The sequence below is a fragment of the Nannobrachium achirus genome, assembly GCF_963921795.1.
Source record: "Nannobrachium achirus genome assembly, chromosome: 1".
NCBI lineage: Eukaryota > Metazoa > Chordata > Actinopteri > Myctophiformes > Myctophidae > Nannobrachium > Nannobrachium achirus.
In genome coordinates this window covers 26,616,999-26,639,386 of record NC_137810.1, presented here as the reverse complement: position 1 = coordinate 26,639,386, position 22,388 = coordinate 26,616,999, and the positions used below count along the sequence as shown (strand labels likewise).

The 22,388-nt window shown below is 43.4% G+C and overlaps 2 protein-coding genes across 2 annotated transcripts in view; one reads left to right on the top strand and one right to left on the bottom strand.

Annotated features, from left to right (window-relative positions):
* lrp8 (low density lipoprotein receptor-related protein 8, apolipoprotein e receptor) overlaps positions 1 to 22,388 on the bottom strand; it is a gene marked incomplete at both ends in the record, with an annotated part of 260,613 nt that overhangs the window by 166,473 nt on the left and 71,752 nt on the right. The window lies entirely within an intron of this gene.
* On the top strand, positions 8,029 to 18,899 carry LOC308299361 (phospholipase A-2-activating protein-like; the record flags this gene model as incomplete). Its single annotated transcript, XM_080743137.1, has 3 exons — positions 8,029 to 9,447; positions 9,536 to 9,802; positions 18,735 to 18,899. The coding sequence occupies 3 exons, from the start codon at positions 8,029 to 8,031 to the stop codon at positions 18,897 to 18,899; spliced, it is 1,851 nt and encodes a 616-aa protein (XP_080599263.1).

Here is a 22,388-nt window from a genome sequence, read left to right as displayed (position 1 = left end):
ATGTTTTGCCGAGACTCAGACAAGAAATGAAGGGGAGAAAAAAGACTTTCAACCCACTGCTTTGCATTCCCAGGATCTTTTTATTTTTATTTTGATGCAGCGGTGGAATGCGATTATTTTTGGTGACAGATTGACCCCGCCTCCATCTGTGTTCCACTGCGCTGTCAGCAGCACAAAAAGGCGCTGTATACAATCTCCGTCCTTTTGTCTTCCCTGGCACGCTTATTCGCTCCGCGTAGTCGCGTACCTTATCCTCTCCTCTTCCCCTTCGCCGCCCTCCCCCTCCTCCACTGCAACCCCCCCCCCCCCCCTGTTTTTCTCTTTGGCAAACAGCCAGTTGTCTCCTTTGTTTGTGATCACTGATTAGAAAAATAAATAAAAACAAACATCTATTGGGTATTGAGTGCCATGGCCTTGGGCTAAGAGAAAAACAACCAACTTCCCCAGGAAGGAGACAGAATGCAACAAAAACCTGTCAATTTTAGACAACAACATGTGAGGAACCCATGTGAGGAAAACAAACGTTGAGGACATACCTAGATGAGAGGCTGTGTGTGTGCATGCGTGCGAGAGAGAGAGAGAGAGAGAGAGAGAGAGAGAGAGTACACATGTGTGTATGTACAGTATGTGCCTACTGTATATGTTGTATAATGAAAAATAGACTAATGCCTATTCTTCATACCGCTCTCAAACATCACATATACATTTTGTATGAAAGGGTTTTGTTTACTACTTTGTGACGATGGTTACAGTCACTTTGGATTAAATCTCTTGCACACCAAAGCCAAGATTGCCCATTCTTTAGAGCCCAGCCCAAACACATCGCCAGAGACCAATCTCAAAGATAATGTGGGGATAAGAGAAGCCTCTAGAAAGACCCGAGATTCAATCAGAGATTCACTGTGGTTCAATTAACTTCCTTTCATCCAAGTGGCTCTCCAGTGACCCACAGGAAGAAATTCACATGCTAGCCTCTAACAGGTGGGTCAGTTTAGCCTCAAAGAAACAGGTCAAATGCACCTTTCTGCAACAATGCCAAGGGTTCCTTGTCTTGTGCCATGACAAAGTGATACAAGGGTTACCGCTGTTGAGTGCAACCACTATAGGCCAAAAAGCTTTAGTCCACTGTCAAAGCAATCATGTTTCCTCGGCTAATCCCTCTTAGGCCTACATGTTCCATCGTTGGCAACTGACGGAAGAAATGACACAAAGACTAAGCCTTTTTCAGTGGCCAGCAAAGCCGCTTGATTTGGGAACATTAGAGAGGGAAAAGAAAAGGAGGAACATAGACCATTTGACAGAGCTTTTGTTACCGCTTTATGAATCATAACACCCTGTAAAGCCTCTGTAAACCTGCCAAATTAACTGCCCCTGCACTTTATCTCAGAACATCTCAACTTTGTAACTGAGCTACATGGAACTTCTTTTGTGCTTTTTTAATGGTTTCAGTTCTTTGTTGGTGACTGTTCCCAAGTACCATCTGCAGGTGTAATGTTCAACACAGCTCTCTAAGCAGACCTGTCCACCCACCCCCTGTTGGTCTCATTATCTTTTGTGTAGCTGACTTATATCCACAAGCGTGGGTACAAAACTACATACAGTAAGTAGCCTATGTATTCCTAGTATTACAATGCCAATTACTGTAACTTTGGCAATTTGCACAAGTTTGCATTTTCATTACACTGGTAAATGCTGACATTACTACAAGAGCTGTGAACAATACGTATTATCAATCAACTTCAACGGCTGCATTTGCATAGTAAACTCATCAAGGCAAGCACTTTCTACGTTGCTGATTAAACATTAGAAAGAAAAGTAACCACCACTAGATAATTTATTCATCTCTACAAAGTGTAATACTGCCTGGGGAGGTATACTGTTTTTTCCCCCCATATCATTTCAAGGAAGATGATTTGTCTTAATAAAAATGCCTTCCTCCTTCAGCACCATAATGAGCGGTGTAAAAAAGTTGCAAAACATAACAAGGAAGGAGGGAAAGATGAGCATGTTTGGGGGAGGAATGACCCAAAGTTACCCCTAATTGTGCGTCTCTTTTTTAATCAGCGTGGGTATCGAAGGCACGCTTGTGGAATAACCACTCGGTACTTCCTCCTCCCGCATGCTTCCCAGTCACCTAGGCGTATCCATGGATATCCTGGGATACTGGTATACAAACAGCCCCAGCGTTCCCCTCTAAACCTTCCTCTTCACTCTTCCTTCCTCTCACACTGTCTTCCATGTGGCCTCCTCATCACCTGACTCCTGCTTGTGACAGAGAGGGACAAAGACAAACACTGAACCTTGTGGAGTTTTTAACCACTTAACACCCTATTCAAAAATGGCAAATATCCGAACTAAGAGCTCACAAAGCGCCACGATATCAAGCATTGCGAACTTGTATATCCATCCACTATTTGTAAAAAGTGCATTACATGCCCCAAATAGGCACGCCAGGTTGAAAGTGGTTCAAACAGGATGGTGGGGAGACTTTCACTGACTTTTGCCCCTGCATTCTATAGATGGGTTGTACAGTTACAGTATGTATTTTGAGACGAACAATGTTAGATGCCTGTCTGTTGTTGCTAATCCTTCTCAAGTCACATCAGGTCAGAGTTGGGGTTGAGCAATGGGACGTCTGAACATCAAATGCATTTTAAGGTTTCATGTTTGTTAAATGTATAGTTTTATAGATTTGAGGGTGTGCGTTCAGTCAGCCAGCCTGCCTCTTTCTGTTTGTCTGTCTGTCTGTCTGTCTGTCTGTCTGTCTGAAAAGCGTGGGGCCTTGGGGATCAGAGGCCCCTGGACTGTTCTGAGAGAGCTCAGGGGGGCCTTAAGAAAGGGCTCACAGCAGGTGTTCAGAGTCACATGGCCAGAATGGGAGAGCAGCCATTGGCCCAAGCAACAAGAAGCGATGCCAGGAGGGGAGGGGTGGGACACCAGTGTGTGGGCACAGCTTTTGGTGTCGCCAAACAAAGCCCACCTCTTCATAGCCATCCAGAGATGCAAATCGCCCCTCATCAAAGTTTCACACTCAAGTTTCGCTCACAAAATGGAAACGATGGCTGCTCGGCAAGAGCTGTCGATAAGACTCCTTTCAGAGTTTCTCTGCATTTCTAACCACCACTTCTTAGATACAAAGCAGTCAGTAGAGCCATATGAGGACACGCACACGTATGCACGCGCACACACACACACACACACACACACACACACACACACACACACACACACACACACACACACACACACACACACACACACACACACACACACACACACACACACACACACACACACACACACACACACACACACCTTCCACTCCATCTTTCTTTCCTCTGGCTGTGGTTTGATCCAGCATCCCAAGAGGAGGCTTGGTGTAAGCCCTGTGCCAAATTAGACTGGGCAGCAGCCATCAGGCACATCCCTGCCAGAAGGCTGTTTAGCTCTGATCATCATCCCCACAGGTGAGACATAGGTGTGTCTGTGTGTGTGTGTGTGTGCGTGCGTGCGTGCATGTGTGTGTGTGTGTGTGAATGCAGGTTAAATCAAAAGGAGGAATGTTGAAGGAGTGTAGTGGTTCAGGCCCCCTTTTTCTCTCCGCTCCACTAGCTGCCAACTAAAGGAGGATGAGATGGTCTGAACTCTCTGTCTTACTGTGATAACAGCAGGGCTTTAACTTCCTATCCAAGTCTGCGAAGGGAAGAGTGTAAGAAAAAAAAAGAAAACGACAAAGGAGGTTGAACCAAATGGTCAAATGCCACACATTAGCATTTCTGGAAGTCCCTGTATGCTGATGATGTTCATGTGTGTATGTGTGTGCATGTGTGCGTGTGTGCGTGTGTGTGTGTGTGTGTGTGTGTGCGTGCATGTGTGCGTGCGTGCGTGCGTGTGCGTGCGTGCATGCATGAGTGCGTGTGTGCGTAGCTTTTGCCAAACACTTGGGGGTTTTGTTTAACCTGGTGGACCACCCAAAGCCCTGGCTAGCAGGATAGCTGATCAGAGACACATCCTCTTAATGCCAGGAGCAATGAAAAGGGATGGAATCTTCTTTGCACAAATTATAACGGTCTACCTACTCTTTTATCCACAGATGTTTAGCACAGATGCTCGTAAGAAGAGAAATACACCTGTCCAGAATTCTCTTTAGTTAAATATTGTAAACAAATTGCCTATGTCATTTTCCCTGCCAGTCTGAATCGGCAGGCCTCTATCAATGTCTGAAGTAAAATGAGATAGATTATTCTACTTGTTTCTGCACTTTTCCAATCAGTAAATGCAAGAGGCAACTGCTTTAGGAATGTAGGCTACAACAATAGACCAGTAGAGAAAGATATCTACAACAGAGCAGAAAGCCCGCAATACTCCAAATTAGATAAAGTCTTATTGGTGCACGGCTCAAAATAACATGAGACAAAGAAGAAGTCGTGTTGACAACGCTGAGGAAGACCAACAAGGTCGAAACGCGTATGTTGCTCCTGTCTAGTGAGGTAAATTAAATCATATGAAAAGGATATTCCTTGAGTGCTGGAGACTTCTTTGTCTATCTTCTCAAGATACTCAATGGCCAATAGCAGAATAACAGCGAGTGAAGACGTGTGAAGCAGGGATTCGTTGAGAAATATTAAAAGGTCTGGTTCAGTGTGATTATTATAATGTTTGTTGTAACTGATTGTCACATGCAGTGCCTTTTAAGCAATTCTCTTTGGGTCATCTTTTGCTCCGTTGTCCTGTCCCTTCACTACGTACCCAGGGAAAGTATGGTTAGGTTGCGACTTCAATCATGTGATGTGTGCCATAATACACCTCTCAATTCCCTCTCAGCATTTCTCCAAGTCGGGCTCTCACTAGATAATAGGCAGGACCAATACGGGAGCATCCATTTATCATATAACCGCCTTGACTGAATGGAGTCTGCATATGGAGAAAGGCATGGCTGATTAGTATTCTTAGGAGCCTGTACAACAGACAGGACCATGATCAGAATGCAAGGAAGTCCTTGCTCCGGCGCAGAGGGAGAGAGGGTGAGGGAGAAGAGACAACAGAGGGTTGTCTACCATGTAAACAAAGCTTTAAAGATCCCATTTACAATGTTCTTTAACTCAGAGAGAAAAGCAGAAAGCTTACGTTTTAAGAATTTTCATTTTCTATGCATCAGCGTTTAAATGGATCATGTACTGAGGAAGAAAAAAATAACGTAATTAAGACTAGGTAGAAACAAATGCATGTATTTATCACTTTCATGTTGCAGCAATGTAGCATCAAAACCCCACAAAAGGTAAATAGTGACCTGCACAGAAATTAAAGTCACAATGGGGAGGGTTTTCAGGAAGGGTTTATTAGGGGAAGGAGGAAGGTGGGAAATAAAATAAGATGAAAGAGGACCATTTGAATCCATGCAATAAGGAGAAAAGAGTCAATGCAAGAGAAGCCAAACTCAACTTATTTATTGGCAAAGATCATAATTACAATCTTAGAAATGGATTTAAACTTGTATTGCTTCATTTGCTTGTCTACCTTCAGAATATTTAAGTTAAGCTATCCTACTGTGGTGCAGTGCAGGTTTCACATAAAGTAAAATACTTGCTTATAATATCCTGAAACAGTCAAAAAAATAAAATGACAACCACTGAACTTGTAATTACTTAATTTCCTCCATCATTCATCTAAGATGGTGGAAATAGGAGGCACCATACAGTATAGGGTGGCAAGTAATTGTAGATGAATGAAGATTCCATATGCCACACTGCCATATGCTACTTGCCTTTTTTTATCTAACTCAATCTAAATGGAGTACAATGGACCACAATGGAAACAAGCCCCTGGGGCTTTTTGTACTCTTTTGCATAAACTGTACTACCTGTATTGTTAACAAACATGTTAATAATATTCAATCAATCAATCAATCAATGTAATTTATCGTTGTATATAGTTTTACTTTGTGATGCTACAATGAAGACCATGGTCAAATTAAAAAATATATATATATATTCTTATGTTGATTTATTTATGTTTTTGGTTAGGTCTACATGCACTTGGCACCACACAATGTTTGTCATGCAGACCCTACTGTAAGTTGTCCTCTCGTCACTAAATCTCCACCCTCCATCCGCTGCCTCAGTTTAAGTAAAGTAAAGCTCTCTGTCTCCTTGTCTTTTCCTTCTGTGTGGAGGGTTTCTTTCAGAGTTAAATTACCTCTTGAGATTTTGCTGTGCAGTGTGCACCTTTGCCTACACACTTGTATTTTTGGCCATGTCATTGGCATCATTGGCCCTTTTAGCCCTGACGGATAAGAGGGCCCATAGGAGGCGACTGGGATCTGATGAAAGCATGGCAGACAGGAGTGGGAATGTGGGATGTAGCTCCTTCCACCCTTTAGCCCTCCAGAGGAATAATTTACAGCTGTGCCACAGTTGATTTCTTTCACTACAACCAAAGGCACTCAAGAGGGTAGCCGTAGTTCCATAGCCTGCTAGCAGAGAGCTGAGCATAGCGCCGCACAATCACCCACAAAGGAGTTGAGGGAAGAAACACAGAGCAGAACCAGGGTTTGAATTATTGAACATTTACTATGACGGAGGGAAATGCAGTAATAATGGTTAAGTTGGGGGACCATTGTGATTTGGGAGGGTGTCATGCAGAGATTAAATTGTGGAAAATTCCAGGCATTTCTTGCATGTGAGCACACATGCACATGTCTACTTGGATTTGCTTTTACTGTAAGTGCAGCCAGTATAGCTCAATATTGCACTTTCCAATTACATATTCAAAAAGTCCACATAACCAAACAATCTAAATGTCTAAGTTTGATGTGCAAAACTTGTGCTTCCAGAAACACTCCCCAATGATTTGGTTGAGAGAAGAGATTGGCTTTGTCATCTGTCTCAGTGTGTCTGCATTCTCCCATTTGTGTGGGGCCTAATAATGCTCTAACCTTTACGCCACACACTGGCTCAATTGCATCAGCAGAAATTGCTTCAGTGAAAAGCCAATTATGGTCTCAATGGCACCATATCGCTGCTTAGGCACTGCCCACGCTGTTGCATAAACCATATGACAACAACCAACAATGCTGGCAAAGAGATGCAGGAGAGAATCCACAAAGAAGAGAAGAAAATTCAATTGCATCCTTACTCAAATCCCCTCTGTGTGGTTCACAAGTGTAAACAGATACTCATGTCATTTTCAGATTCCTCACGCAGCCTTATAAAAGATGATGATGCACATGATCCTAACTTAAATTGTGACCTTAAGAGGAAACACTGAAGTTAACGTTCAGTCAAAGACATTCTGTTTACGGTAGTAGGGAGAGCTGCTGATTGCAGCTGGTTGCTAGGGCAATACCAATAAAGAACAATGACTCAACCAATTCACAATGTCCTACAGTGCCAAATTCAGGATGCTCATTGTTCGAGAGGATTTAACGCCATCTAGGATTAATCATGTTAAATCACCATTGTTACCCAAGATGTTAGAGTAAGTGACCTCATGCACTCCATATTTGGACATAATGGCCCATCCGGAATTCCATATACAGGTATGGGCATGGTTGACGAGGAGCTCTGTATATGGAGCCTGACATCATACTGAGACAGTTAGACAACATATACCATATTTGGGCGTAGCTGTGGTGAGAACTCCATATATGGATACGGCTGAGTCATAATGACATCAACGGGATTAAAAAAGACATCACAGTATAAAAGGGGCTAAAGACAAAAAGATTGATATAAACGTTAATATGACAAACCATTAATTTTTTGTGGTATTACTGTAGATGCAAGATGTACGGGGAGAACGAGTGTGACACATTACTTTTTGCAGAACAACGACCTCAGTCCCATATTCTTGGACCAAATTGCCAACTTCATCATAGAAAACTCCAAAGGACTTGAGCTGGAACCGTCCCAAACTGGAACTGGTGACCTCACTGGGTCAGGTCACTATATCCCTGGCTCATCTGACAACAGGTCAAGCTTGGTAGCTGATTCCTTGATATGCTCTAGTGAGTACAACTCATGGTCAGGCATGGCTACTGGTGCTCCTCAGACCTCGGATGGAGTTGCTTACTCATACAAACTCAGCTGCTCTATCCCAGGACATGAGATGGACGTTAGGGGACTTGCAACATCGGTCTATCCAAATGGATCCTTTGTGTCAGTCTCTAGAGACCGGACCGGAAGGCTCTGGGTACCCAACTTGAGGAAAAGGTTTTGCCCAGAAAAGGGTTTCAGAGAGGTGCACTGCATGTCGGGCCATTCAAATTTTGTATCCTGTGTTTGTATTATTGCACCTAACAAGACCTATTCCAAAGGGCTTATTGCCACAGGTGGAAATGACAATAATATTTGCGTTTTCACACACGAGAGACCACAACCCCTGTTCACCCTCAAGGGCCACAAGAACACAGTTTGCACTCTGGCAGCATTCCCTTCCAGGAGGAGGAAGTTTGTGTTACTGAGCGGCTCTTGTGACACAACAGCTAAAGTCTGGGTCAAAGACAAGTGCGTGACAACATTGCAGGGTCATTCTGCCGCAGTGTTGGCGGTGATCATTCTACCCGAACAAGGCCTTATGCTGTCTGGATCAGTAGATAAGACAATCAAGCTTTGGAAAGCCGGCCACTGTATGAGGGTATTTACAGGCCATGAAGATTGTGTAAGGGGACTAGCAGTGATCAGCAACATTCAGTTCTTGTCTTGTGGCAATGATGCCAGTGTAAGGAGGTGGCTCATGACTGGGGAATGTGTACAGGTCTATCTTGGCCATACAAGCTACATCTACAGCATGGCCGTCTTCCCCAACAGCCAAGACTTTGTAAGCACAGGACAGGACGGAACGGTGAGAATATGGAGTAAAGGGGAATGCTATCAGACCATTCGCCTGCCTTCTCAGTCAGTTTGGTGTTGCTGTATCCTGCCCAACGGTGACATAGTTGTCGGTGCCAGTGATGGCACCATTTGCGTCTTTACAGAGAATGAGGACCGCATGGCCAGTCCACAGGAGCTGCAAGACTTTGAGGATGAACTCTCCAAATCCGCCATCGACTTAAAGACACTCAACTTCGGAGACATCCAACTGGAAGACTTACCTCAGAGGGAACACCTTAATGAGCCTGGAAATCATGATGGTCAGACACAGCTGATTAAATATGGACAGAAGGTGGAGGCATACCAGTGGACCATCACTGACAATTGCTGGATGAAGATCGGAGATGTGGTTGAAAGCTCAAACCAGCAGACGTCCAATATTGTTATGTACGAGGGGAAGAAGTATGACTTTGTCTTCACTGTTGACTTGAACGACAGCGGGCCTTCCATGAAGCTCCCTTATAATGGAGCAGAAGACCCTTGGCTGTCAGCATATCACTTTCTGAAGAAGAACAACCTCAATCCAATGTTTTTGGACCAAGTTGCCTACTTCATCATAGAGAACACCAGAGGTCTTGTACTGGAACGGGCGCAACATGGCATTGGTCACTATATCGCGGGCTCATCTGAAAACCAGCCAGGCTTGACAGGCAATCCCTCCACAGGCTCTGATCAGTACATCCCAGGGTCAAGCACGATTACAGGTGCTCCTGGAGATGTGGTGGAGTCCTTTACAGTTGGGAGAACCTGTAGCTGACAAGAAATTAGCAATTGAAAGCCCAAAGAAGGTCCCCACCTCCAAGGTTCCCAAGAAAAAAGTAACTAAAAAGTCTGTAGCAGCCAAGAAAGCTCCAGCTACAAAGGCTGTCAAACAAACAGCAACCAAGAAATCTCCAGCTAAGAAGGCTGTCAGACCCAAGGCAGCCAAGGAGGTATTTAATGAGTATAATGTTACTAAAAGTGACAGTGGGGAGGTCAAGAGATCCCCAGAAGTTATGGTTTCATTTGGTTAAATTTTATCAGCTACACACACCGAGGAGTTTGCGGTATTCGATACTAGCATGGTTCTCAATTGATTAAAAAGTCTATCTCTGGGACGTCCAAAAATAATTATTGGACGTCCCAGAGATAGACTTTATTGGACATCCCAGAGATAGACTTTTTTTATCAATTGAGAACCATGCTAGTATCGAATACCGCAGGTTAAGAACAAGTAAGATGGCGCAGTTAACTGGAGTTGGAAGATGGGAGCAAGTAATTTAGCACATTCAACAATAATCTTTAAAACTGGACCAACTACATGTTGGGGCTGGACCAACTGCATGCTTAAAGCAGCTTGGAACGGTACTCCAGTAGCCAGGTGGCTGTAGAGTATATGCTGGGACCAGCTGTGTAAAAGACATACTGCATGAGAGCAAGTGGTGTTAACAATGTCAAAGAGGTAGGTTGTTGGTTTCATTGTGGAAACAATCATTGTAAAAGATTGACATCTTCCCATTGTAAATTAGGGCAAAGTGGCATATCACTCTGCCCCTCCAAACCCTCTCCTCCGACAGAACTGAATGATGCTGCCTCATTAGACCCGGCCACTCACATCCACTTTCAATTACCAAGGCATCACGGCAGCACTGGGGCACAACAATATCACATTGTCTGTTCAGCAGACTGGAAAACCCCAAGTAAGAAATTAAACCACTACTTTGCAACAAACAATCCAACAAAAGTTAGATTGTCAGTATATACTTTTGTAGTTACAGCAGCAGTAAAAGCAGCCCACGGATCCAAATATAAAAAAACCTGAAAAGAATGCAACACTCACGCCATGGCACACAATGGCATGTGAATGGATGTGACATGTCTGTGGGTGAGTGAGTGTACCTTTATTTTGGAGTGAGTGAAAATAGAAAACAGAGAGAGAGCGTAAGAGAGAAAACAGAAAGAAAGAAAGATTGAGTAGAGGGGGACAAGCCTGCCTGTCATTTCCTCACTTCCTCTCCCTTTCTGCCCTTTCTTGCACACGTATGCAAATGCAGCTACCCAGTACTACATACCCATCCACACGCACGCACGCAACACACGCACACAACACACGCACGCACACACGCACGCAACACACGCACAGGCACACGCACACGACACACACACACACACACACACACACACACACACACACACACACACACACAGACACAGACACAGACACAGACACAGACACACACACACACACACACACACACACACACACACAGCTTTTCCCATCAGTGATCGAAGCATGGAACAATCCCCCTTTCATCCCCCTTTATTCCTGGGAAAAGCTTATGGATCTTAATTGCATTACAGAGAGAGAAGGACCACAGTCAAAACCAAGTAAAGACGGAATTTTGATTTAACGGAAGGGGGAATAATCCCCAGCTAGCAGTCTGGAGGTGATCTCTTCTTCTTTTTACCCCTCTCTCTCTCTCTCTCTCTCTCTCTCTCTCCTTCCCTCCCTCCCTCCACATATCGTCACTGTCGGGGAGCTTGTACAGATATTCATATTTCATTTTTAGTTTTTTTCATAAATGAATGCCCTATTTTTGTGTGTGTCGCTCAAATGTAGTGAAAATCGATCTAACAAGCTCACACCACATTGCAATGTGACAAATGTGATTTTTGTAAATGTTTGTCTATAATCACATACGCTAAACAAGTACAAAATAGTGGTTAATATAAGTCTGTCGGTTGGTTTCATGAATATTTAACCAATGAAAAAGTATTATCAACAGCATTTGTGACAAAATCATAATTCCATTGGACCAATTGGAAGTTGGAACACGGGTTATTTTCCATTTCCTGAAAAGTAATGGTTTTGTACATACTGTATGTTTTCTGCCCGAAAATCGAGAATATGGGTGGTGGTTTTACCCAAAGAGAAAGTTGTTGAAACTGTTGAAACGGCGAAGGAGCAGAAGAGATGGAGCTGGCTGGATATGACGGAAACAGTTGCACATGGCCCGGCAAGAGAATAACATGGGGAGCAGAGCAGAGCGAGAAATGGTAAGTAAGAGTAGTGTGTCGCATAGGGGAGACAGAATACATGGAGCTGCCTACCAAGTGATGGGAAAAGAAAGGAGGAGGAAGAAAAGCAGGGGAAGCTGTGCACGTCAAAGTATGCGGTGGGCTGAACTGTGAACTCCCTGCCTTTTCCCACAAACACAGGGTAGCCATTGTTCAGACTCAAGGCCTTTAAGTCAGTCTCCCTAAGTCAACCCCCTCCAGCCAATCCCACCCCAAAAAGGGTGACAACTATAGGCTTGAACTCTCAGATTAATGTTGTCCCCTCTTCTGTCCCTAGCATGGGCCTTAAGACTCCATAAAGACCTCCTCCCCATCACTTAGACAGACATCCCCCTAACACACACACACACACACACACACACACACACACACACACACACACACACACACACACACACACACACACACACACACACACACACACACACACACACACACACACACACACACACACACACACACACACACACACACAAACTTCTCTTTGGCAGGCAAGCCAAATACAAGGCGTAAGGGATGTTGCTTCAAAAGCTAGCCAGGGCCATGACTGGGCAGTAATGGCTGATGCTGAACAAAAGCCCAAGGCAGAAGTTACGAGCATAACCCCTGAAGGCGCCTCCCAAAGGCATCTCTATTCTTTGTCTGTAAAGAGTTTTTCTAGATCAGTGCGTCTTAAAACGAGGGTCGCCAACCAAAATGGGGGAGCATTTTGTGAGTCTCCAAGTGACAAGAGTAGTACTGTGTTTTCATAAGTCCCAGTGTTGTTTTATTTGTGTCCTATGGGTGGGTAAGGTTTGAGGAACCCAACCCAACCCCTTGATCTACAGTAGATGTTTTAACAATTTTACAATAATAGTAATCTGTGTGATATAAAGACATGTTAACTGTATTCAGATGTATGTGACCCAGAGCAGCAAACAGATGGTCTTCCTGCACACCTTACAGGAAAGAAAGAAAGAAGAAAAAAGGTGTGTAATTACATTTTGGTCAACATGAATTCAACAACCTGTTAATCTTCAAATAATTGTTATCGTTCACCTACTGTACATGCCAGAAATGGAAAATTATATAAACTTACATATTGGACATTGCAATAAGCACATTTGAATAAAAGTTGAATTTTGGACATTGTAAGTCACATGACAAGTTGCATGTGTGTGTGTGTGTGTGTGTGTGTGTGTGTGTGTGTGTGTGTGTGTGTGTGTGCGTGCGTGCGTGCGTGCGTGCGTGCGTGCGTGCGTGCGTGTGCGCGCGTACACGAACGCACACGCGTGCCTGTGTGCGTGTGTGTGCAATTGGACAAGCAATTAATTCATGCTCTCTGTTGTAACCCGTGCAGTTGATTTTGCTGTCTCATCTGACAGTGTATGATTGGGAATCTGCTGCATGTTTATGTGTCAGAGACAGATAGAGACAGAGACGGAAAATATTCGTTTTACTTGCCTCTGGCAATCAGGAAACCATTAGTGTCAATGCCTGCAAAAGGGAGGGACTGGGAGAGAGACAGAGATCGACTAAACCTAAGGAAATCCTTGACTATGTACAGAGCACTCAGTGAACACAGCCTCGCCATCACGGGAGGCTGCCACAGGTAAACCTGTCTCCCAAAAGAAGACACACTGTGTGCTGTGCACCTACTGCACTCAAAATGAGGTGGAAATACAATTGCACTTTCTAACTACCTGTCAGCTGTTACCAAGACATCAGAGACACGGATGTCTTCCACAGATTATAAACACCTAAAAGGAGTTTGAAAACATGACTAATGACAAAAAAACTCCCATATCTGCTGGGTGAACTACAGCATTGTGCAAACACAGCAGCAAGAATCGAGAGCTGTTGTGACAGGAAAATGACATATGCAACCACCATAATGTCTAATCACCTGTATATTCTTGCACTCTCAGCACTGTACTGACCTCAGCATATAGAACTACAGTGCATAAAAAAATGAGATTCAATTTATTTTAAGTGATCATTACTTATTACGACCGTCAGGTCGCAGTTACTATCACAACCTCCACCAGCTGTCAGTCAGTCAGTCAGTCAGTCAATCAGTCAGTCAGTCAGTCAGTCAGTCACACGTCACACGTCACACTTTTGCCTTTCTCATATCTCCGCCACCGTTGCCCCGATCCATGCCAAACTTTGCACACACACTCCTTGGCTGCCAAACCACAACACAAAAACCCCTCATTTCTCACATGGTCCTCTTGTAGCGCCACCATGAGGCTGATTCTTTCAAGACACATTTTTGGACACTGCTCCTACAGATTTTGCCCTAAAATCACGCAAAGCGGTACAAGGTATCTCTAAAGGCATGTCATCAACATGGGGAGCTGGGGAGTGTATATCTATCTATCTATCGAACAATTAACTTACGGAATGTCTGTCCGCATGTTGACATCACTGATACTAAACAGTGTCCCCGACATGGTAACAGCCCGACATCACTGACTGACATTACTGACTGACATAATGGAACACCATACTGTATATCAAACATATAATTTTCCAAATGTCTGAATGTCTGTCTGTCTTAGACAGAGTTTCTCCACGATGGCTAGACCAATTGATCTGAATCCGCATCACCATTAGCATATGAACACACCTGACATAACTGTGAAGCCCGTTTGTCACTTTCACAAATCATATGCTGTATATTAGCATTTTTATGGTGTATCTACTATCTATTCTGCATCTAGCATGAGGCATATCTATTCTGCATCTAGCATGAGGCATATCTATTCTGCATCTAGCATGAGGCAAAATGTTTAACCAGCTCTCTGTGTGTGTGTGTGTGTGTGTGTGTGTGTGTGTGTGTGTGTGTGTGTGTGTGCGCGCGCGCGCGCGCGCGCGCGTGCGTGCGTGCGTGCGTGCGTGCGTGCGTGCGTGCGTGCGTGTGTGTGTGTGTGTGTGTAGGCGGGGGGGGGGGGATGTTGTCTGGCCCTGTTACAAGATGTTGTCCAAAAATCATGCACATCGGTACACTTACATTGATGCTCCTACATATTATCATGCAAGCACCAGTTAAAGTTATTTTCCATCCCTCATATACTGTGTGCACAGTGCACACCCCATAACCCACACACTGCACATCATTTCGGAGCTCATATCTTTGAACGGGTAAGGACTAGTGGGCATAAACGGGTGAAACAGTCTGCATGCTGACATCACTGATATTAAACCGTGTCGCCACCAAGGTAACAGACACATTCTGAAACAATGCCCAAATAATATCTGTCTGACATGATGAAACAATTGACCAAATTTGGAGATGACTGACATCACTGACTGACATCACTACAGTGCCCACATTTGGAGATGATATCCTGTTGTGTTCTTGCAAAGGTTATTCCTCAATGGATGTAAAATCTAGACAGTGAAGCTAATGTTGGCTACATGGTCGATAGTAGACTTTAATTTACTCAGTTTCTAATAGCCTTGCACCTAGGGAAATGGCAAGTGTGCGTAATAACTATCCTACAACAAGGAATTCACAACCAGACTTTTCAGACTACAGAGGAAATTGGTTGACAGAAATCTGAGGCAAAGAAGAAAGGCAGACAATGAATGTGTAAGAGAGAGAGGGAGGAAAACAGTAGACTAGAGATGATGTACAGCAAGTAATCACATATTGTGCTACTGTTTCATGGCAGTAGGTAGAAATGTAACTGCTTTTCACAGACAGACGACCTTTGGACATAAGGCATAGAGATAAACACAGTGAATGCACCTTTCAAATTCAAATTTAGTTTTTAGCCTTTACACAAAAAAACTAAATGCTATTGTCCTGGAAAAAGAGACACTGCACGTGGCAGAGATCAGACACCAGAGGTGACTGTGAGGTCCACCGCAGACGGACGTTGACCTTTGGGCAAAATGTCCTCTCCATCAAGGATGCTGAACGTCTTCCAGTAGTTATACTTTTATAGAGTAGTTAGGCTTTCTTAAATGTTTTTATGCCTCTGTGATTGTAATTGAGTACTTGTGTTTTGTTATCTAGATGTATTTTAATATTCTAAATAAAAATAAATAAACTATTCTAGTTGGTATGTTTTGGGGACTACGAATGGAAATTATCTTACGCTGAATCCGGCATATTACGATGCATGTGGGATGATACCGTAGATTGGGAAAGAAATTAAGTGACAGAGAGAGGGAGAAAAAGAGGAAAAAGCCAGGCAAAACGAGATAACCAAGCAACCGAAGCAAATGACACATGGAAAGTGATAGATTTGAGATGAAAAGACCAGAGGGGCAGAGAAAGGGAAACGGTGAAAAGCAATACAGTAAAACAGTAAAACTTGATGTGGCTGTGAGGAGGTGCTAATGATAGCGGGCAGCTCCTGGGGCGATAAGCAGCCTTAATGGTGAAAGCAGAGATAAGCCATGCTCCTCCACAGTGCCGGGAGACAATGTTCTCATTACGTCTGATTGAGACTGGGAGGTAGGTGCAGTTTATCCAAGAAAGGCAAGCTAGCTCATATCCTGTTGGGCACCATAAAGAAACATCACTATTCCTCGTCTGAATAAAACAGTGAATAAATGAAGACTAAAATATATGAGCCATGATAAGTGAGAAATTTCAACCTGCGGCGACTCAGCATCACAGACGAGAAAGTACTGAAAGCGAGAAGGCATTTCTATGGCCATTTCACGTAGAGTTCTGAAGCTTTTATAGGCTAAGAAGCGCTGCAGGGAGAATAATGGAGGTGTTGCCGTTGGTATGGTCTGTGGAGTGGCTTTCCCACTGAGCTGATGGAAGACGAGAGTATAATAACATGGATAGGTCTCTATGCATAAATCTAACACATCATGCATTAATGTTTAGCACCAGCTAAAGCTGACAGAAAGGGTTCAGTTCAATTCAGGATTCATGAATAGTTTTGCTTTTAAAATTCTTTCGATCTCTTGACAACTTAAGTATGTTCCTCCCAAGTGAGTGACAGAGAGGAGCACAGCCACAGGACGCTGTGACAATAAGAGAAGCCTTGTCTTTCTGGGAGTTTGTCAGACAAAGAGAGAGAGAGAGAGAGATACAGAGGCAGAGAGAGAGAGAGAGAGAAGGAGAGAGAGAGAGAGAGAGAGAGAGAGAGAGAGAGAGAGAGAGAGAGAGAGAGAGAGAGAGAGAGAGTTAGAAAAACAAAGGTATGTTGAACTGAGTAAAAAAAGCTGGAAGGTTACTACTCCAAAAGGGAAATTAAGAGGAGTATGGGTCCCATTTTCTTTGCACAAAATGTGTAAACATATGAAATATAATTTATTTGTACTTTGTAAAACTCCTTGTGAAATTCTTCACCGTCGTTATTTATAAATTGTAAGATCTACAGGAAATAGGGCATATTTGGCAGTTACACTTCACATTGCAATTATAATTGTTATGTCAACTGTTAGAATGGACGGGTACAACTTTAGAATGAATGGTACGGGTATTGCATAAGCAAGTGGGGCATGCATTTCCTACCTGCATCGTTCCGGGGACAGGCCTAGTCTTAATGAATTCATCTGCTGAAACATTTTCACAAATATATCTCTTTTATACATAATCAAAAATTGCGGAAAAAGGCTGATCTAGCTCACAACGCATCACGATGTAGCACTAGCCACTCTTTATTTTGGTTCTTTTTAAATCAAACATACTGTATATTTGAAAGGAAGACAGATACTTTTATCTGTTATAAAGAGACACATTTTAATAATACGATTAGCTTTCAACTATCGAACCCTAGTTTGACAGCCCTTAGACTCACTAAGTATTCCCTTTAAAAAAAAAGACATTTGCCTGAGGTATGATTGTTTGAAGAGGTTTTATAAATATAAAAAATATATATGTATCAGAGGTATTTTTATTCAATTATTCATGTGGAGAGCTCCACTCTCTCTTTGATGGTCAAGTCTGTTATTTTATTTAATGTTTGGCCAATATTTCTCCTTACATCCCTGCTTTTCTCCCCTTCAGGCAATGCCTGTCTTCCCATCTCTCATTAGGTACAAGTCAAATATAAGCAGGGGTATAACAACTAAAGAATTAAGTTGTGTGCTTTCATTCTCCTCACCATCATTATAGTCTATTGAAAATGTACTTGATGCATGTATGCATTTGATTACAATTTTAAAGAAATTAGAAATATATATTTTCTGCCTATAATAACATGCCCACAACAGAGAGTGCATGAGACACGCGTTTAAAAGAAGTTAAACAAGTATGTTTAAGGTAGAATATGCCCCTGTATTGGTACTGTATATGGCATTCATTTTCAAAGTTGTATATAGCAATAAGAGGTTGTCACAAAAACCCAAGACACATCTGACCCAAGACACATTTGGACTTGTTTCACTACATACAGTACCAGTGCCTCGGCACGCCGTTTGGGGGGGACTGCGTCCCTTGTTGCTAATAATGTGAGTACTGTTTGTGCTGTTCTCACTTCTGTTACACAGCATCCAGTAGATGAGACTGCATTTTGGGATTTTAAACAGTGCATGAGCCTGTGGTGTGCAAATCCAATAAGTAACGCTCATGGCAATACAGATGGAGATTTTAGAGCCTGACTGATGGCAGCTAGAAAGTAGTCAAAAATCAGGACACATTGCCGTATAATTGTCAGCACTTCAAAAAAGTCAAATAATGGTATAATAATGATAACGATAATATAATAAATAAAATATCAGGCACATCGATATACCGGATGGGCTCTGGTTTGAATCCTAAATGAATGGCATCCAAACAACAGTATGTGACCACACACGTCTCCACATCTCCTGTTGATTGTATAGTAACACAGACCCCATGATCATACACAGACCAAGGCTGGTGGCACACCGGGCGAGCGTACCCAGGTCACAGGAAACAGCGTGGCGCGGCTGGCATGGCACCAGAGGCTGGAAATATGCAAGAGCAGCAGGATGCCACCTCACAAAGGCACGCTGCTCCTGGCCTTGGGAACAACAACCTCTAACGACAGCTGAGAAGGACTCGTTCTGCCAAATGCAGCCTCCCTAAGGAATCGGTATACACAATGTCTTTTTTCTTGCCCTGCATGACCCAAATCTGAATAAGAGCTTTGACAAGAGATGATATCCAAGATATCAAACAGGTAAGGTTTATGTTTTTCTGTTCAAATCAGTGCTTTCATGGAATTTGTATAAGTCAATGTGTGCAGTGATTCAGATAACTAGATCTAGTTATTAGAATTGCAGACATTGCCGGCCAGAAGCCCGTTTCCAACTGTAACTGTCAGTGAACTCTAGATCAGACCATGGAAGTCCTTCAATTCCCATGCTTACTGCAACCCTCCAAGGCTGACAGTTGGCCGTTTGATGTCAAAACATGCCCTCTGGCAAATATGGGCAATGTGATGATTCCCTGATTCCTAAGACCCCCACACCCGCCAAAAACATACCAATACTTTTATTTTTTATTCCAATTTAATGCTACTTTGATCCTCCCAAAGACAAGCAAGGTGAGGACGAAATGTTCAAAGACCTTTGCCGATGAGGCACTGGTGTTATGTTCAATTGATCGAGATATTACTTTCAAGTTAAGATTATTATTTAATTTTCCCCTGCTCTTTCATTTCAGGATCCAACAGAATCGTATATACTGTAGCATTCACTAGGGAATGGCAAACAAAAACAAGTCTCCTGATATCATAAGACACTAAAGACACCTTCACTCACATCACACAGCAACGTCAGTGAAAAAGCCATAACACCAGATTGCTCTCTTGGTTAATGAGGAGCATCAAACAAAGAAAACAATGCATAATATATGAATTGATTGCAATCTTTGATGAAAATACCAATACTTTAGACGCAATAGAAGCCTGTATTCTTATTTATGTTTTGAAGAATTGGAATCAATGGCTTCAGTGTGGAAACAATGGCGCTCAATTTCTCCCGTGAGCTGCACTGTCAGATGATGGGGGAAATCCCCTGAACCTTCAGCTAAGAGGATGGATTTCCTCAGGAGGGATAGCAAGACTCTCCCGTGGATTTTCTCTGCCTCCCAGCCCATTAACCAGATCAAAGGATCCCTTGTTATAAACATATGCAAACAGCTTTTTTATTAAGCTAATCACATCACAGCACCGCTTAGCTAAAACCACCTCCTTAGCTGCTTAGCATGTTCCCATCTCATTACATCATTCAGCATCATTTCCTGTATTGGCGGCAGTCAGCTTAAGGCTAGATATACTTTGCTGCGTTGTGTGTGTGTCGCACACTGAAAATAGCCAATCTACAAGCTCACAACGATTTGCATTGCAACAGATTGTGAGCTTGTAGATCAGCTATTTTAGTTACGCAACACCGGCTTGCAACAAAGTATAATTCCGGCTTTACAATGCTGAGCTCTATCGATCCGTCTCAGTGATGGTTGGACATGCCTGAGCGGGGGGAGGCAAAGGGGGATATAAAGCAGTGAGGCGTTCGCTTAGAGAGACAGAGAGAGAGAGAGAGAGAGAGAGAGAGAGAGAGAGAGAGAGAGAGAAAGAGAGAGATGTGACGTTCTTTGCCCAGTAATGATAGCAGGGAAATCTCATTTCACGACTCGCTGCCGTGTTTGCAAATCCGGATCGGCAGCGGTGCATCCCGGAGCCAAAGCCCGGGAGGGGGAGGCGGGACAAGTTCAAGCTGACAGGACACATCTGTACAAGATCAGCAAATGCAAACCTGAGGGGTCAGATGGGGTGGTGTGAACCGGGGGTTGCAGAACACTGGCCAGCCACACATCACCGGTACCTGTTCATTTGGTTGCTAATGGCTTATTGATTCCCGAGGACCATGGTGAGGACCCCCCCTGAAAACATGTTCATCCTTAGCACCAGCAGGATGGAGAAGAGAGATCAGCACGCTCAGCTCCAGATGCAGTTGTTCTTTCCACTCAATTTAGTCTGACAGGGATCAATAACCACACTTCTTTACCGGTATCCTGTTTAACCACAAACTGTGTCTCACGGGCTCAGGTCTCTTCAAACCACACTCCCCACCAAGCCCAGCCGGCCGACACATTTGAACAACTAAGTTCAGAAGAACTATGTGGATGACATGTTGAGAAAGTCAAAAGGAGAAAAGACCTTATCCATTAACCTTGATCAATAGGTCTTTCCTTTGAAGTGTCTGGTTTGCTTAGTTTCCAAGTGTCTCTCGCTAGGCAGAAAATCACAGCTTTAGCCAAAGTGTGAGTCAGCATGGTCAACTGCTGTATACAGTTAACTTCATGCTGTCAAACAGAACCCCCTCAAAGAAACATGTTCAGAATTAACCACATGAATCCTTGCGTCCCTTTTCTTGGCATGTCATATAACTCATAACAGGTGATTCAGTGAAAATAGCAAATCTAACATGAGTGTGTACACAGTACAGTATGTGCTTTTTTACAGAAAAAAAGGAGCGGACTGAATATAATATAAAAATAGAATATAAACTGCTGTATTGAGGATTCATGTGTAGACTGATAGAGTCAAAGAATGTAAAAATAATGGGCGTAACTGAGTGATACAAGGTAGCCTATTCCTCGAGCAACTGGAAACACTAAAGTAGATTTTTAGTGATTTGGATAATGGAGTGAAACTTCAGTCTAATACTCAGGCTATCACTGTGTTGTTGTCTGCCATAAGCGTTTAGTAGGCTATGTTATTACTAGGCTTGTCACCAGAACCGATACTTCGGTACCTAGTCGATGCCAAGATGTGACGGTACTGTACGGTACTGACTTTTCTACAAGTACGGTAGTATCGAGGTACCGTTGGTACCGAGATGCCAGATCTGGCCGCTTCTTTTGTGTTGTTTTTGGGCTGTAAATGAGCGGTTATCTGGCAACCCTCACCCTCTGATGCTGTGTACGTGACGACGTGGAGTCGTGGGCTACCACGCTTTAAGGAGAAAAACAACAACATGCAACATGGCGCCGCCACACGCATCTGCATCGCGTCGTCTTTTACCAGCAGCGACAGCTGTCCCTCCATTAGTTGAGAAGAAAAACTAACCAAAAGTCGCGTATAGTACTTTGCATTCGAGGATGAGCGGGGATTAATAGTTGGTCGTCAAAAAACCTGTATGCCCCGTAACCGTTTCCAGACGAAAGGGAGGAACACATCCAACTAGCGAAACATCTAAAAAGACCGACATCCAGACTTGTACAAAGAATTCAAGGTGAGTGCATTTGAATTCTCGTGTAATCATTGTTGCCCATATCTAATAACGTTACTATGGTGAGCCCACACAGTAAATGAGCTGCCTGGCAAAGTAACGTTATGTCCAGCTCCAGCCTCGTCACGGAGAGCAGCCCCCGTCTGTCCCCCATAACAAATTTGCAAAGTTGCCAGGCAGCTCATTTCAAGTTAAACAACCCTGGAATAATACATACGTTATTCTTTGTTTGAGAAGGCTGGCATTGCTGTTTAGCCAGTGTTCTTTTGAGTTTCCTTTTTTTTACGCTAGGATTGTGTGTGTGTG